General features: G+C 36.8%; 1 protein-coding gene across 6 annotated transcripts in view; it reads left to right on the forward strand.

The window, feature by feature from the left end:
• CNTN1 (contactin 1) overlaps positions 1-19,292 on the forward strand; it is a 260,640-nt gene that overhangs the window by 192,971 nt on the left and 48,377 nt on the right. For all 6 annotated transcript variants that reach the window (XM_068933516.1, XM_068933522.1, XM_068933528.1 and 3 more), the window contains 3 exons: positions 2,321-2,496; positions 16,075-16,195; positions 18,410-18,568. In XM_068933516.1, coding sequence (XP_068789617.1) covers positions 2,321-2,496; positions 16,075-16,195; positions 18,410-18,568 — 456 coding nt within the window. The remainder of the gene's footprint in view (positions 1-2,320; positions 2,497-16,074; positions 16,196-18,409; positions 18,569-19,292) is intronic.

Genomic DNA, 19,292 nt, shown 5'->3' on the forward strand with positions numbered 1-19,292 from the left:
AGAAATAGGACTCTTCCTTAATTTTTCTCTTTTTTTTTGATGGAGGGAGCTGAGACTTACAAGACTGAAAGTGCTGTAGTTAAATTTGTGAGGTAGAGGCATATAGTCATATAATTGCACTACTCTATTCCCTTCTTTTTGGAGTACTAATATTTACTGATTGAATACTGATATCCTTAATTGTGTATTTTAAATATGATGTCAAATAATTAAATCTCTGTTGAATATAGATAGGAAAGATGGCATTCATGAACGGTTATGCTTAGCAAGCATCCAGAAGTCTCACTGATAGTAGCAGAATCATTTATTAAACATATATTTTTAAGTGTGTTCCAGAAATCATGCTGGATGTCGCAACACAATACCACAGTATTAGGGTAATAATGTAAAAATTAATCGATATCAGCAAGTCATATGAAAGCATTTTTATGACTGCTTTATTATACCAAATGAGAGGGTATTATAAGATTTTATTTTGATTAATCAGATTCATTTAATGTTTGCAGTTACTTTTTGTCATCTTTTTCAGTTTTATGTGTCTAAATACTACACTCAGCCATTCAATTATTTTGAAAGATTAAATCTATACAACCCCTTAACGGTCACACCGTACTTTCTACAATCAGGAAGAACTTTGGCATAATAAGACCTCATGATGAAACACTTAAAATGTGTTTATAAACTGTATAAACTAGTTGTAAAGCATTTTTAAATTCTACAGTATTCTGCTGCGGTTCCTCTAAAAAGGAGCATTGGAAGACTAAGATGCCTCCCTTGATCTCACAGCAGAAACAGAAGGGTCAGATGGCATATTTCAAAATTAATTTCACATTGAGGACAAGGATGATGGCTGACTAAGAATGCTTTGAAAACAGTGTTTTCAAGCACTTTGTGTGTGGCCCATAAAATTTCTCATACATTGCTAAGGACTACAGGAAATAGAAAAGTTAAAGCTAAAGCTGACAGGCATTGCAAACTGATGTTTTTTTCCACAAGCTGTTTGTTCACTGCCTCTAGCTCACTGTTTCAGGATCTCCTTAGGCTGATAGCATGTCAACTTCTAGAAAATTACAGATGATAGAGCCAAGTACTGAACGTACAGCCACAACGTTAGAATGCAATACCTCCTTCTGTCAGGGCATCCTAAGGCATGTTCTCATAGCTAGGAATTTAGAGATCAGATGTGAACAGATTACTGTGATGCACTATGAGATATTGCATTCTCAGATATCCAATTGTTGTGCCATACTCATATGCTAAGGATTAAAAAGGTTTTGGATTGCTAGGCTAGGATCTGGGGGGAAGTTTTTTCTCTAAGTCAGACTGACAAGAAATATTGGGTTCGTTTGGAATTGTTACTGTCCTGTGTATGGTGGGGGTGTAGTGTGCTACCTGGGAGCATCTGAGAGTTTTGCATAACAACTACTCTACTAGAAACTAGATCCTAACTAGTGGCAATAGCTCTTTTCTTGTGGTTCATTACCTTCCAAGTTTTAGTACCTTACTCCCACTCTTGTATCTGTGGGGAAGATATTGTATGTCAAGATATGACAAGTAGATATTCCATGGGTTTTTATTTCACGATTGTATTTGACAGAAAAGGAGGAGGTCTCAGTGATCCAGTGAGTCGCTTCCAAAGCAGTGTTGGTAATTTGCCATATGAATTAGATGCACATACCAAAATATCTAGGAAGCATCGTGAGGTCTCTGCCTTTTTTTGTTTCTGTAATGATTAGCTGCATTGGTGGGGTGTATACAGCTTCCTTCCTTTTATTCTACTCTTTCCTCTTTCATTTCCACATATAGCTATCAGCATGGTTTGTTATACATGCTTAATATTGCTCTCTCTAAATACATTAAGATCTTAGTCTCTGCAGAGCTCTAATGGAAACCTCTGACTCAGCCCGACAACTGTGCAGAACTTTCCATTCGTTAAAGAGACAGGATTTAAAAAGTAAGAAATATTATTATTTAAAAAAAAGGAAACTACACAACAATTGACATAAGATTGATCAGGTCATCTACCTGAGAGATTATCAATGAATACAAATGGTTTTGCATAGTCAGTAATATGGTCCAGAGAGTGAGTGAAATATAGCCATTTTAAAAGAACAGCTAAGTAGAAGTTCGGCATGTCTGTTGTAAAAACGTTTGGTTTGTTCTCTTTAGTTTAGTCTTTGAAATATAGTTGCATGAATAACATGCAAACCAGAGTTTGGGGAAACGATTTAATTTACAATCAAATAGTTATGGATCTGGGTTTACATTTGGTTAAACACTTATTTATTGGAATTTCCCATGTTTGCTGTTAACTTCACAGAGGCTACAAGGATTATTTTAGCTCCATTGAATGTTGATGTCACCGTTGGAGAGAACGCTACCATGCAATGCATTGCATCCCATGATCCCACGTTAGACCTCACATTTATTTGGTCTTTAAATGGCTTTGTAATAGATTTTGAGAAAGAGCACGAACATTATGAAAGGAATGTTATGGTAAGATCCTATAGATCTTATTTAATATGTGAAAGCCTAGTTTTCTTTATAATGAATAGTTGTCTTTTCTCTTTTACCTTTTCCACTGTATTGGTTCATGTCTAGAAAAATGCAGTAGGCTAAAGATATAAAATGAAATTGCAATTTAGACACCTTTTAGACAGACTTGCAAGATGCTCAGAGGTAGACAGACACCTGAATTCACAGATCTGAATTGACCTAAGTATTTTAATACCTGAGCTAAATCCCACTCTGATGACCTACATGAAAAAATACTGAGGCCTAAATGTTGGATAATGAGTATAGCTGGTAAGCAAGTAGCGTATTATCTTCTGAAAGGGTGCATGCATTTGCATTCGTTTTTTCTGAAAAAAAGTTTCTGGAATTTGGCACAAGCCTGGGCCAGATGGTGGGTAGGAGTCAAACAGTCTGTAAATACTGAGCAGGAAGGGTTTGTGTGAAGGCTAAACAAGCTAATACAAAGATGCTTGTTTTGGCACATAGGAAGAGGAATCATAGACCTTTTCTGACCATGTGTGTGGTTATCTCTTTATAGTCTTAGATCAGACTTGTGCAAGATTAGTATCTTGAGTAGAAATCCTTTTCTGGTTGTGTCTAATGATATCATAATTTAACTAATACTCAACAGCAACCTCAGAGCTGTTGCCAACATATATATATTTGTTTTGTTGTTCCGAGGTTAAGTGGTATAAAAATCCTCAAATGTAGGTACAAGCTCTTTATTGTGTTTTTGATCAGCTGTAATTCCAGTATCATAAAAAAAATACTCTCAATATTCAGGCCACCACATTTTAAAGCTCCCCCAAAACCTGGGTATTTGGAGAGGAGAGGCTGCTAAAGCCGTCCGTAACTTGTGAGAACCATGTGGTCATTGGTCAATTTCTGCTCCATCTTCAGAATTAGATATCTTTTAACGATACAGCCTACAGAGTCTTTTTGCTAGACCTGCAGTGTTATTTGATTTTCCACGGACCAAGCGATTCTTCTTCTCTCTTCATTTTTCAGAAAAACACTAGGAGATATTTCAAGCATAACTGTTTCAGCCTGATTTGGAACAAACTAGCGCTCTAGGGTGTCCGAGTTGCCTTAGGCAGCTCTTTTGCTGAGTTGTTCTAAAGGTTCCCAAGAAGGCAACTGGTCTTTTTCAGTGAGAGAGCAAGCACATGTCCAAAAAGCCAGGAGTAGTACACTTAGACCAGCTGGAAAACATTGAAATCCAAAGACATGTAGCCCTTTCTGCAGTAAACCTCACAAAAGCCTATGTCCAAACTCAGCAGAAGGATACTAAGCAATTTGAAAAGTATACTTTGTGTTGCCTTAGGAATTACAAAATGTGTGAATCCACACTAACACCATTCAGAAAATTTCCTGTGTGTAGCTGCCAAGCATACCACGATTGATAAGTTTAAATTTGCACTTCTATACTACTCAGTGCGTGGGAGTACCTTGCAGAAGCTTGAATGGCCTCATAATAGCCTTTTTTTCTTTAGGCAAAATCAAAAATGAATCTAATTGATTATCAGTCAAAATAAGAGATGAAAGAGTAAAGAAGATCCCTTCATTGAATGTATTCCTTGTAAAAGAGCAAATGTAACCAGCCCTGGTTTTGTCAAATTTTATTTAGTCGATTGCTTTTAGCCTCTTGACAGAAGTCACAGAGAAGTTACACCCCACTAAAGAGCAAATCAAACTGAAAGTGTAGATGAATCATGATTTTGATGTGTAAGAAGGATGAAAATGCCTTTACCTGAGCTTATCCTGGACAGTGTAACGCAAAAGAAGAAAGACTAAACTTTCTCCATCTGTAGGTCATGTGTTGAACAAAAGTTTTTATTTCAGTGGCACAAACTTTTGAGTGTTGCTCTTAATAATAAAATACAAGGAAATTGGATAAATTGTTTAGAAAATTAATCCTGCAATTTAATCCTAGTTTTATGGCACTTTCTAGTGTAGTACTTCAAGTGAAAAAGTCTGTGTCCAAATACAGGTTTCAGCAAGTGTCTAAAGCATAAGTCTCTCCAAAGTTAACTTAATGTTTAGGTTCCCAGTCACTTGTTTCATCTTTCGGAGATAGCCAGTGGTTCTGGATCTCCTAATCCCAAATTCTGATTCATTCGCAATATTTTAGATACCATACTGAAGTGCTGTTTCATTTAAAAAAAAAAAAAATCACCAATCAACCTGACTTATTTCTGTGGTTTGGAGAAAGAGAAAGAGAGAGGGAGAGAGAGAAATCTGAGAGTGGTTCACTTCAAGTCGATGCTGAGTCTTGTGCTGGAAATAGCTGCCTTTTCCCATAGATTATCGAGATATAGACCGTAGGATAGAGAAGCAGCTGAAGGGTGACTAACCTAATTCATTTAGATACTTAAAGTTAAGCAGGTTAAATCCAAACATCAGTTAATTTATTTGTCAATGTGTAACTCCATCTTCATGAGGGGTATTTCGTGGTTTGTTATGTTCCTTTTGTGCTCAATCAATACAAGTATAACTGACTGAAGCAGAGGCAACTTCTTGATATGTGTTCCTGAGCCTCATTTCTGGGCTTTCAAATGCAAAGCAAGTGCAGATAATCTCTGTTCCTCTTCCACAGACAGCTCAGTCTTCAGCAGTCAGGACAGAAGGGGGCAGTAGGACTGCGTTCCAACTCCAGATTTGAGCTTTGCAGTTATTTTGGGATTCAGCACTTAAGGAATAATGAATGTATGAGAATTTTTGAAAATGTAAAGGCAAATGTTTATACAGGATGTAATTAAGAGGAATTCACTACAAATGTTTATATAGGATGTAATTAAGAGGAATATGCATTTTCAACATTTTTTGTTTCATTCATTTCTTATCTTATTCTTACATTAATTTTTTTTCCTAACTATGTGAACAAAGGCATTTTCTCCTAACTGCTTCTTAAACTTCTCTCGCAGTTCTCGGCTCAAGTCACTCAATGGCAGGTTTGCTTAGATCTTCTCAGGTGCCAAGGGGTGATCTGTTGTGCATTAAACAGCAGCAGCCCAAACCGCTGTGCTTGAAGCACTGGGGTCCCATGCTGCCACACAGCTCTTTATAAACATAAAAGAAAAAATATCCAGTCATGAATATTACAATGACTGGATGTATCATTCATACCCTCTGTGATTTCCTCTTGAGGAAGGAGCCTCATCTGTCTTCCTGATAATATTGCTGTTAATTTATAGTGACATACAGATCAACATGCTGAAATGTGATATAGACATAGTACTTCAAGTCTCAGAATAATACTAATATTGTTGTCACATACGCATAATGGAATGCTAATGAAATTCATGTAAATACCTGTATAAATCTTTTTTCTTTAAATGGAAGCTTTGGTAACTCCATCAATTGCTGAAGGCAAAACTAATTTGCATTACGTTAATACTATAACTCATTTCTCAAAAGAAGATTTGTCAGTGCTGTTTTGATTTCGCATGGCCAAATATGACAGTGATATTTAAAATTAAAAAAAAATAATTGGTTAGTGTGCAGTCTTTGGAACAGCTGTCAAATGGAATCTTCTAAATTTTACTATTAAACTGACTGTGTTTGAATTCATGTACGGTTGTTCCTCTGATTATTTGATTGAGCTAAATATTAACATATTCTTTCAAGACCTATAGAGATGTAGCGCTTGAAGTAATCTGGAAACCTCTGATGTTTTGTTATTTCTTATTTATGGAATCACTTTTTGCTGTTTATATTTAAAGATTGAAGGGCTTACTGTTAACATACATTTAAAAATTTAGTATGTACTATGTAAATAAATATATTATTTTGATTTAAAGTTTTTTACCAAGCATTCTCTAAAGTAGCTGAAAATGGAGATATATGATTCTGTTTTTACAGCTTATTGAAACACACTGATTCATGTGTATAGATAGTCAGGAAGAGGAACTCTATAATTTAACTCCTTCCAGTCATAATCTTATACATACACTCAAAAAGAGTTCAACTGTAGAATGTAATAGCCTTAGTCACATCCAGATATGGACACAAACTGTAAAATATTTTCTGAACCCTCAACATTCCTGTGTTTGCTACATTGTTAATTATTTTTTGATTTAAGGAAAAGTGAAGTTAGGTATGTGTTCTGTTAAGCAGTATCAGTGGACCTGAAACACTGATATTTTTGTCACCACGTTATCTCTAATAAGTTAAATTAAATTGGAGTACACATGTTCAGGAACTTGACCTCCTGGCAAATACATTTATTTTGGAAGAATTAAAATGTGGAAGATTATTTATGGGTCTAAGGATCTTTTAGCCATTTCCAAGAAAGAAGAAGTCGTGATGATGGTACAACAAGGCCAGAAGATGAGTTTGTCATAGATACTATTTACTGGTTACTTGCTAGTGTTTTCTCGTATTAACGATGAGATCATCCAAAGGACATAAAGAAACAACTGTGTTTGGGTACCTAAGTCCGTTTCATAACTACCAAATGCGGGTTTATATCACCCGGTCCATTATGCATTCTCCGGATCATTTTAAGTACTTTCCTGAATTTGCTTGTAAGTTGTATTCTTGGCATCTAGTGTCTTTTTTCCATAACACAAAATGTGCTACCCTTATTTTTACATCAGGTAGCTAGAAGGCTTAATGCTACTTTGTGATAATAATTTATTGAAAAAGCAGTTCTAGATATGTTGATTTCTTTTTCCCTCTGCAAAAACTAAATAAAGCCATCAAAAAAGAGAACAGAATTCAAAACCAGAAAAAAACAGAATTCCAAAATGGCAGATGCAAAACTGGGGAAAATTGCAGCTTCATGTTTTGAAACTTTTTTAAGATAAAACTATTTTTTTTAAGTGTGAGAATTCTAGAATTCTCTAGAATTTTTTGCTTATAAAATTTTTTTGATTTCCATTACTTGGTACTTGAGTTTTGTTACAAAATTTAGATATTGCCTTTAAAAAATATTGAAAAGTAGAAAGCAATCATAAAAATTCAAATGAGGCATTCTATTCCTGTGATAAAAAGGGAAGAATCAAAGGTGCATGCCCCAGACTCTTTGCTAAACTTATCAGTGATATATTATATCAGTGATATAATTAAGTTGATTAAAGATTTGAAGCATTTAACATAATCTGGAGAGCTGGAGGGAGCTGGGATTATTTAGCCTGGTGAAGAGAAGGTTTTGGGGGATTTTATCAACATGTATAAATACCTGGTGGGAGGGGAAAGGACGACCCACAATGGGCACCTACTGAAAAACAGGAAATTTGATTTAAAAGTAAGAAAAAAAATCTTTTTTTGGTATGAGGGTAGTCAACTGGAACAGGTTACCCAGAGAGGCTGTGGAGTCTGCATCCTTAGAGATATTCAAAATATCTGGACTAAGCAGGGCTCAGAAAGCCCTGAGCAATCTGTTCCAGTTGACCCGGCTCTGAGCAGGGAGGTAGGACTAGGGACTGCCGGAGGTCCCTTCTGACTTCAGCTGTTGTATGGTTGTGTGGTATTGCGTAAAAAAACCTATAGTGAAATAAAATGTGTGAAATATGGTATTGAGTGCTGAAAGGAAGTGGCAGTAGTTTTCTGCTCAGCCAATACCTTTATGTGATGGTGCACAGTATTTGTATTATGTAATATCAGCTCCTTCCACCACATGCAGAAGCTCTTGTCTTTGAACAACAGAGCTAAGGTAGCCTGGTACCAGCAGTTTAGAAAAGAATTTCGGAAAGAATGTAATTCCTGTTTTGATGGAACTTTGAAAGAATAAACCATAAAGTTCCCTGAAAACAGGAACTTTTAACACTCTGAGATATTGAAAAATCATTTTATAATTTTTTTTTTTGGATGTTTAGAAATTATTTATTTACCAGCAGTTGTAATGATGGATCTTCCAACGAATTGATAGGGATTCTTTGCTGGAGAGTTCCCTGGCCAAGAAAGGTGTACTTAGCTGGTGCTGGACGTTGTGTAGCATTGCATCCAACTAAAAAGCTCGTGCAGGATGAGAAGCATTGTCTAAGGTGGTGCTGACACACCTCAGTGTCAAGCCTGCTCCTGTGCTGGAATTAAAGAGCTACTGAATCCATGCTTACTCTATGAAGTCAGGCTTTTGCATGTGTCCTGCGGTATTCTCAGGTTTAGAAATGTGCCCCAAAGACGTCCAAATATGTTTAGCGCAGAACTGGCAAGGCTTGTTAGCTCAGACTCTGCTCTGCTTTGAAGTAGTTATACTACTTCTCAGTCCTATCTGTGCAGAACTAGCTCTGCAACCATAATGCCGTTAACCTGCAATGGTATTGACTTCATTGCGTTTTCAAAAGTCTTTTTTTGCTTATGCAAATATGAGTCAGCTTACCTTATCCCTCTATAGTCAGAAAGTGCAGAAAGCTTCTACGTTCTTCTAGGTCCACATCTGTAATACCCTGGAGATGAGTGTCCAGAAAGCTACATAACATTACGGTAAATCACACCTGGAAGAGCCTGTTTCTTTGCTTTAAAAGGTAGTTAGTTCAGACACCAACATCCACACTATAGATGTCTAAATTAGGTGAGATGAACCCTAGAATGGAGACAGCAATTACTAAAAAGGAAAGTTCTCTATAAGTTTTTGTAAACTATAGAGAGGAAATTGGACTATAAAAATCCTATTAGAGAAGTATAGCTTAATACCTGCTTGCTTTTTTGTAAGTTTTAATTTGCAGAGAATGGCGGTTCCTTGGCTGGACAAAGATACATTACTGTATATTCCTGCTTCAACTGATTACTGAATAGGCACTTAAGTTTTACTGCATAAATCTCTCCTTGCACAGTTCACAGCTTTCTGCAGCAGAAAAGATAACAAAGTTTTTCATTTTAATTTTTCTTAACTGCTTCCACTGGTAATCCTCCTTGCAGAGTATTGAGTCTAGCTACAGTTATGTGACAGGAAATCAACAGAAAGTTTAGGAGAAGAACTGAAGAAGAGTAAAGAAAAAATATTTACATAGTAAAGCTTAGTTACCCACTGAAGAGGAAGAAGAGACTGTATGGATTGGCACAAAATCTGGGAGCCAGAGGCATAATGAGCTCATTCGGCATGGTTTGTTGAATAGTTTAGGGGGCAGATGATTTTTCATGAAGCATGGCCAACAAGATCAGCTGAGCCACTGCTTTTTCTGAAAAGGAGTCCCAAGACTCTCCAGAGGCACTATCTCAAGAAGTTTATTTCAGTGCTTTAATCTATCAGAGAGACACTCCAGACATGAGTGAGTCACATATTTTGGCTAGGTTTTGGGTAAAGTTTAGAGGAAAGAGCCTAATGGTAACGTAGTGAGCATGGAATGAGAAGGATGGAGTCAGTGGTTAAGAGCAAGCAGGGGAAGGAAAGCAGAAGATGTAGTGGTGAGGGTGAAGCCCACAAGCAGTTAGCTCTGACAGAAGTCATTGAGGAAACCTATCATTAATCCATAGGGCTATTTCCAGCACAATGAAATGTAGTCTATTTAGAGGGAACGAGACATAGGCCAACTACTGTGGTAAAAAGAAAAAAAAAAACTCTTAAAAAATCAGGTCACTGTAATTTTATGTGCTTGTGAGATTTCACAAACTACCAGAATCCATGTACCATGCCTAGTTCAGTAAGCAGGAGCTCAGAAAGCCAGATGTGTTCAGCAGTACTCATAGAAGTGTAGTTTGCAGTTTATTGTGGATTTTCATCATCAGTCGCAAGTGTGAGCTATGAGTACAAGTGAAAAAGTATCTAAGCATTTTTTGAAATAGCAGGGCATATTACCACAGGGGTGCTGGTACAAAGCATAGTATCCCAAGGCATTCACAGTGGAATGTTGAAAGGAGAAGAATAATGTATTTGTTGGAAATATTTCCCAGTCCACATTTCAGGGGTAGAATTAGCACTGTACTGCCTTTATATATAAATATAGGTCACTGAAGGAAGAGATTCTTCAGTGGGAATGGCTGTCTCTTAGCCTGCTGGGTTTTTTTATTTACCCACAGCTTTTATGTCAGCTAAGGCTTGTGAAACAAAGTGAGATAAGCTCTTCTGCAAATAGGATCCAGACAATAGAACTGCACTGATGTTGTTGTCCCCATGTCATCTGTGATCTCAAAATAAGGAAAGCAGCTATAATCAAATTTACATTAACCGTATTCAACATCTGTTCGATTATCTGTACTACTTCTATCTACCACATAACCAGTGGATCCTCCACTTATTAGTCTTAGCAGGAACAAAAGAAGACGGCTGAACTCATTTGGAGTTAATAGTTTTAGGAATAGTTATTGCAAAAAATATTTTAAATTGCTGCTACCTTTGCTAAAACTGATCCCATCTCCAAGAATCCCGCCTCTTCCAAATTAGTTCTTATTGGTTGTCTAGTCATTTTACCTCCACTATGTTTTAAAAGACCTCTGAAGCTCAGGTGTCTAAAATGAGGAACCTGAATTTAACAAAAAAAAAAAAAAAAAAGAAGCAGCTATCTTTGTTTATCAGATCATTATATTTCTACCAAGTTAGTTCTGTTAGTACAAAGGGCTTGTTAGCTTCATGCTAACATAAGGTCCTTCACTCTCTCTGAGGTCCCAATAGGAGTGGATAGCGCTTTCAGTCAAAAGACTAAGTTCCTGCGAATGATTTCCAATCACATAGAGACATTTTCTGATGGCTTTTAGTAGTTTAATGCACTGACAAAGGTGATTGTTAAAAGACAAGAGTGAATCTCAGAAATAGATCATGTAATGCTATTTTTGACATCACTATTAGAGCGTAAATATAGGTTTCATATGATGAAAGTCCTTGCTTTAAACTTGGTAAATATGTGAGCGGTGAACCACAGATACACTTGGAACATCCCGGAGTACTTCTGTCACAATTTCCAGTATTAAAGAAGGCATTTTTTAACTCAGCCAAGCTGAGGTTTTTGAATGAAAACATACAGTGCTTTCATATCTAATTTGTGGACAGAATATGCTGATGCCCATGTTCTTTGTGTGCTTTGTAAGCTCTTCTTTTGCCACCAAGAACCTAGGCTTCTTCTGAAATATGGAAAGCTTTATCACCAACTGCATAAAACCTTGTTCCAGGAGAGCTTCTGAACCAATAGAATACAAAACTATGTCTATGAATTGTTGAGTTTTAAATTGCATTACATTTTTGCATCTAATTTTCATCATTTAGATTTCAGAACCAAGTTCCCATGAGGGAAATTAATGTTAGCAAGTGTATGGGCACATAGTGAATATATATAATGAAGTGTTTTAATGGAAGTGCTAAAATAGGAATTAACGACTACTAAGACTATGAAGAATTTGTAAATTATTTGTACTGAAGTCATAATATGGAAGTGAGTGTTCTGAACTATGCACATTTTCCAGACTTTATTGGTTTGGACCAACCCTGCTTATGTTTATTTGGAGATCAAGTTGCAAGCAATAATCAGAGATTCACAGACATTATGGTTCTTTCTAGGGTGGCAATTAGTGCTAATAAACTGAAGGTTTATAGCAAGTACTAAAGTAGAGAACTATTTCTTGCTTATATTAAATCAAAAACAAACCAAAAACCCAGGAACTGGAAATTCCAGGAGTTTGAACTTCTGCAGCTTCTTTGTTGTCTTTTTTCTTTTTTTTTTTTTTTGAGGACAGAGGAGCAGGTATTTGCCCTACTCCCACTGAAGTACTGACCTGATTTTCCTTGCTGAACACTGTTGACAGCATTGCTTAGTTCATTACAGATGAAAAGGGTTTACATGTGGTTAGTCAGCCAACCAGCCAGTATTCTTTTATGTAGCAATCCCTGTAGATTTTCAAAGGATGGTGTCCTCGAGGGCAATCCCCATGCAGTTCTCATGAATGAATAAAGTGAAACAAAAAGCAAATGCCGCTATTTTGGATTTACTTTGTATCTATATCCTACTTTCACTTTGGCAAATGAAAATAAAAGGCCTATCGTTTTAGTTTTGAGTGAAGCATGCTAATACATATATGTCTTAATGTGGATATAGTTTACAGAATCACAGAATCACAGAATCGTTTAGGTTGGAAGGGACCTCTGGAGATCATCTAGTCCAACCTCCCAAATTATTATTACTATTATTTAGTAGTAATTAAAGGAAAAAAAATGTTCCAGGAATGTATCAAAAAAACTAGCATTCAGGTACTGGATTGATCACTGATCCAACTAGTCTGTTTGATCATTGCAATAGCACTTGCGTCACATGAACTTGGTACAGTATAACCTGCCTTTCTCTCTGGTATTACTTGGCAATCAAATGAAGTACTGCTAGCCAGAACTGAGAACTCTTTCCACATGTGCTCAGTTCTTGCTTTTATCCAATCAACTCTTTAACTCAGTAATTTCTTAAAGAGGTGAATCCTGATGTTAGTCCAAAAAATTAGTTTTGATAGATTTCATTTCGTGCTGAAATTTATGTCTGCAGAATTTGACAATTGCTACCCAAAATCCTGACCAGAGTTTGGAAAGGCAAGGATAGGTTTATCTAGCTATTTTAATCTCCCCCCAAATACAGACTGCAACTGATAATCTAGCTTCAGAATATTTGAAAAAGATTTAAACTTTGCTTTTATTTTTTCCCTCATTTTCAATCAGGAAATATAAACTGGATGACTTAGTTCTATTTCAGTCTTTCAAGATGTCTAAATTCAGAGACATTAATGGCATCCCTTAATATTTTATATTGTACTGAAGGTTTTTGTTGTTCTGTAGAACCTCCCAGTGATGAAAACACTAGTTCTTAAATCTAAAAATTCAGCAATTTCTTTTTTACATACCATTTTGCATCTGAATTTCCTTCTGAATTTCATTCTTGTGAAGGTTTCAGGAATGTAGAGAGCTATTTCCGTGTTTGCTTTTTATAACAAAATTAAGTTTCAAAACAAAGTGGAGTAAGTCAGGAAATGTGAAAGCTGCCCTTTCAGTGTAGTGTGGTGTTGATTCATCCATCTGTTAATGTTTTGAAACATTTTGACTTTCATAAAAGCAGTCAGATATATTTTTGAGATATATATATATATTTTTAAAATCCTTTAAAGGCTAACACATGTATAACCCTGAGGTTTAGCCTAGTAATCCTTTTGGAATAAACTGCAGGATAGATAAAATATTTCACCTGTGATATTTTTAAACATTTGTATAAATGTATTTCTTAATATAAAAAGTATTTTTCATTAAGGATAGCTGTGGTATGTATAAGTGGTATTACGTTCTGCTCTCTGTTTTACAGGTGCTGATCTAGTTAGTGAATTCACCGAAGTGTTATATAATAATATGGATAATAATATTTTACTCAGTTTGCATGTCTATATGACCAGAGGTGGCTGCAGATAGTGGGCATTTTAACCATCTGAAAACACGGCTATATTTTTCCCCAAATTTAACCATTTAGACACTTTCAATCTGACGTCCATATAAAGCTGGATTTTTTTTCCTTTTTGTTTGTTCCTGCAAAATGATTAAACCCTAGAATATGTTTGTGGGGGGGTTAGAAAATTCTGCATGTGCTCCATTAAGAGGTTGTAACTGTTTGTATTTTCAAAGCAAGGGCTTGAAATTTACTTTAAGAGCTTGTCGTGTTGTCAGAACATACATTTGCTTTTTACCTAGTCAGCTTACAGGTCTTTTGACTATTAACAGGCACTTTTAATATTAGTGTCTCTCAGCCGCAGTTCCTTCTCCAGAAACACTCTGGAGTATTTCTCTAGAGAGGAACCCTCTTCTCTGGAGTGCTGGGTCCACTCCTGAGCTCCCTAGTACAAGAAAGACATGGGCATAATGGAGCGAGTCCAGTGAAGAGCTTCTAAGATGATTAAAGGACTGGAGCATCTGTCCTATGAGGAGAGGCTGAGAGAGCTTGGACTGTTTAGCCTCAAGAGGAGAAGGCTCAGGGGGAATCTTCTCAATGTGTATGAATGCCTGAGGGAAGGGAGTAAAGGAAGGTCCAGAGGAAGGTCAAGAGGCAATGGGCATAACTTGAAATATGGGAAATTCTATTACACATAAGAAAAAAACTTTTTTTACTGTGAGGGCGGTGAAATCCTGGAGCAGGTTGCCCAGAGAAGTTAGTTGTGGAGTCTCTGTCCTTGGAGCTTTTCAAAACCCAACTGGACATGGCTGAACAACCTGCTGTAATTGACTGTGCTTTGAGCAGGGGGTTTGGACTAGGTGACCTCCACAAGTCCCTTCCAACCTCACTTTTTCCTCGATTTTTCTGAGTGGATGATTCTGTGACTTTTATTCAATATTAAATTGTTTTCCTTACATTCTCAATGCCATTTCACAGGGCATAATGAGTGCCGGCTGCTCTGCTAGGGAAGGTGAGCCGGGAGCTGAGGGGGATAACTCAAGACAGCAGGGCAGGTCCAGTGACAGTTACCAGGGTCAGACGCAGTCCAGTGATCATCAGGCAAGTCCATGGTGAGGAGGCAGGTTCAAGGTCCAGCCAGGAAGTCCATCAGCAAGTCAGGGTCCAGGTCCAGATTGGTGGAGCCCATGGCCAGACACAGGCATGGCTGTGATACAGCGGAGGCCAAACAGTAAAGGCTTAGCTTAAAAGCAGCTTCCACAGGAAGAGAGAATCAGTCCTGGCTGAGGCCTCCCCGCAGCACTGGCTGCTTATGATCTGTTCGGGGTCACCAAAAGGATCAGCAGCTCCCAGCTGCGCTACGCTTGAGTTGGCCCTGAGCCCCAACAGGAAAACTTCCAGGAGGGGGACGCTCACAGGGCCCTCACACCATCTTCCAGCTCTCACACTGAGGCCTTCAAGCAAGCACCTTCACGCTTTCTCCCGTGTTGTACAGCCCATTACAAACACGCTTCATCACCTTCCTTCAGCCTTCTTTTTAGACTTCTTGATTTACCAAAACGTTAGTAATTTGAGAACAGGTTGTGAGTCCGTATGTTTGACTAGTGCATGCCGTTACGTTTAGTACAGTTATCCTTTTCATTGCCAATACTATTTTGCAGAATGAAATCTAGTCTTTTCTCTAAGAAACTGGATCACATGTTGATCATTATTGTTTCTTTGTGATCTCTGTCTTTTAATGTTATGTGTAGTGTCTTAGTGTCTTTGGTGTTTATTTTGGCTATAATTTTAATCTCTCTGTGATAAAAAGCTTCTTACTGTTTTAGGTTTGTAAAGGAACAAGTGAAACAGTATTCTGGTCCTTTAGTAGGACTCCATGATATGGTGGTTATAATACAAATGTGCATAGAAAAGCAACTGTTATGATAGAGAAACCATTTGACTGCCATTTACAAAAAAATTTTGATGAAATTTAATGTTCAGAAATGTGCTTCAAACATTGAAATAGTAATGTTGGCTTGTGAGCAAGCGTTTTTATTTTTAAGACATCTGGTTTTTCAGCTCTGGCAAAAAGCAGCAGCTCTTCAGGAAACACAGGACACTTCCCACAGTTGTCATACAAATCAAATATATCTCTGAGGGTGATCTATTCTCAAAGTAGCACTTGCTTTTTAGAAATAGCAACCACTATATATCAGTTGGGATGTATGTGTAGGTAGATATCACATTGATACATAGGGATGTTTGCCAGTTTCATTAAGTACTATTTTTGTAACAGATTAAATCCAATGGTGAACTGCTCATTAAAAACGTTCAGCTGCGGCATGCTGGAAGATACACATGCACTGCACAGACAATTGTTGACAATTCTTCAGCTTCAGCTGACCTTGTTGTAAGAGGTAAGGTTTTCCACGTAAAAGCAAAACATTGCTGGTTTTCATCTAGATAAGCAGAGTGTTTCCAGTTGTTTAGAATATTTTATTTCTCATCAAAAAAAGACAGAGTTTAAAAAGAAAAGAAAATTAACATATGAAATCCTTACGATCTACTCAGGATACTGATGATGTTCCAGACATTTAGATATCTAAATAAGCATGCATTTTCCTGAAAAGCAATAAAAATTCTTTATTATGTGTATTTTTCTGATGCTGAAATAGTTCTCAGATAGTTTAAATTGGTGTCCATATAATAATGGACACCATATTATACACTTACAAGCAAAATAGCCTGTAAGTGTCATTCAATTTATCCACTGTGTAATATTTTTAAGCAGTCACTTCTAATTTTCTGTAATGCTTCATTGATTAAATTATTCTGTATTAAACTAAGCCTGCATTAAAAGTCTTCAAATGACAGAAACAAGGACATTTGAAGCTGATGTTACCATTCCATTGTTAACTCATTCTTAAGTGTTAAGTATAGTGTACTTAAGTATTAAGTAAGTGTACTTAAGTATTGCTGTGGTCTCAAAACACTGTGCTTGTTCATATGATATATATCCTACAAGATATGTCACAATGCATAATTTCAAGAGGGTGAGTTAATTTGTGTCCTTGGAGTATTTTACTCCTTTTTTTGCCTCCAAGTGTAACACGTTCTGAAGTGCTAATGCTCTGTAGTGTTGACAATTCTAAGCAGACAGAACTTGTACTTGATAGCTGCATCACTATTATGTTTTTCCCCACATTCCTATTATGTTATATAACAGCATATAGCAATGTGTCCTGATTCTGAATTTCTGTCATCTGAGGATGTTGTAACTTCAATATTTTTGCACTTAGTATCGGTGAACTTAATTTAATCAGGACCAGTTTTTTGTCACTGTGCTCTGAAAAGCTGCATTACGTGGTTACAGATAATTAAAAAATTGCGGAGCTTTTCAGGCGCTCCTTTTTATCCACAATATAGAAATAGAATATTTTGCAGAACCATTTTTAATGGAGACATCACTTTGGTGACTTGAAAAATCATTGCCCATCTCCTGTCATGTTATGGAGGTGCTACACTTAAGTGTCGCATTTATTTAAATATTTCCAGTGGCCACCTTTGTATCTGCGCTGGAAGTAAACTACTGTTGAAAAAAAAAAAAAATGAAGAGCTCTATTCCCATTTAGTGCCTTCTCCTAATAATGACATAGAAATTAGTGACTTCCCCCACCCCCAGGTCCACACACAGACGTCAGATCCTCGAGGCACACTTGCAGCAACTTTAATAAATACTGAGAGACTTAGGATCCCCAGGAAACGCAATACTGGCTGCCTCTTTTGTTTGAGAGCTGGGCTGTCTCAGTGGTACTGATGCCCGTTGTATGTGGGGGGCCTGTAGCTTCTGCTTGCAGGTTCGACCGTCACTTCAGAAGTGCAAGAGCAGCCTCGATCGATTCTCGAACTGAGATTCAGTTCTCCTCAGTTGGGCTTACTGGCTCCAGTTCACCTTTGCATTAACTCAGTATATGGCTGCTATTTCAGAGCTAGCGGTCCTCTTGCCACCTCATACCTTCAGCATGGAATGAGCACATTTATTTCTTTATAAACAATATATTATTTGAGATATTAGGCTAAAGTTGAATACTTTTGAGGTTTGGAGTGGGATTGCTTGCTCGTTAGAAGGATAAGATATCGTGCTTTCAAGGTATGATTTTTCTCCAGTTTAAGTCACAAGCATTTCATTATTTCCATATCAATTTCTGTTAAGGCCAATGTGTGACCATCAAATGTGTATAATCAAAGTGAGTCAGTGTTAAAAATCATCATTAGGTGGAATGATGATTTAGAAGAGAAGATTTTATGAATTTGTTCTGGTTCTGAGTTCACTAGATTGTCAAAAAAGAGCAGCAACAGTTATAAAGTATCACTTTTCTACTGAAGAAAATTCCAAAATTGCTTCTAAGGCTGGAGCCATGGAAGTTGCATTTGGTATTTTTTAGCTGCAATTTCAGTTATCCTCTGAATCACTCTGAGGAGTATTAAAAACTAAATATATGTTTCAAATCTATTCTTAAATAGAAAGTGAGACTGGAAAATGTAGCTGATCAATGCAAGTAGGAAAGTTGGGAAATTTTCATTTTTAGAATATTCAATTTGTGAATTGAATTACCAATTTTTTTTCTCAGGTCCTCCAGGCCCTCCTGGTGGTATAAGAGTAGAAGAAATTAGAGACACTGCTGTAGCACTTACCTGGAGTCGTGGAACAGACAATCACAGCCCTATTTCTAAATACACTATCCAGTCAAAAACTTTTCTGTCTGAAGAGTGGAAAGATGCTAAAACAGGTAAGAATAACACCAAGCAAGAGTTATGCAAGAAAATAAAGTCATAGCTTATAAAGGGCTTGCCTGTTAGAAAATGTGGCTAATCAGAAAATAGTCAAAATAAAAGGAAACCAAAGATGCTACGAATGTCTGCTGCAGGATTTAGGTGCAATACTGTCCTATCACTACCTTGTCAGCAGGTTTGTTCCAAAGGCTAGGAGAGCCTGAACTGTATATAAAGATATACAGAAAAGAGCAGGCTTTTTTTTCCCTCCCATTTTACCTCTTCCCTTGTTGCCTAAAAACATTCCACATCAGCTACGAGCATCATAAAAAATTATTTACAGGATAATTTTTATGACAAGTAGATGTCCTCATTTCTATATTTATTATGCTGAAAATCAGTCAAAATTGTCAAATGTTTCCTGTGAGAAGTTCAAATTCCAGTTGCATCAAAACTGGGACCCCTAGAGAAAACATAGCTAAGATTATCCTTCTAGCCACTGGATGTCATCATTGTGCCACATAATTAAAGCTGAAGAGGCACTTATGTGAACACATGGCATGCTAATGTCTAATATGTCTTTGTAAAATTTAATGCAAATACATAAACTATGAAAATATTTTTAAAGTAGTATTACAGTTATTAAAACCAAAATTTTGTGCTCTCTCCATTAAGTTACTGCTTACATCAAACACTAGCTTCTGAAACATGGGAAGCAACAGTATTAAATATTTTCAAATA

The sequence above is a fragment of the Struthio camelus genome, chromosome 1, assembly GCF_040807025.1.
Source record: "Struthio camelus isolate bStrCam1 chromosome 1, bStrCam1.hap1, whole genome shotgun sequence".
NCBI classification, from domain to species: Eukaryota; Metazoa; Chordata; class Aves; order Struthioniformes; family Struthionidae; genus Struthio; species Struthio camelus.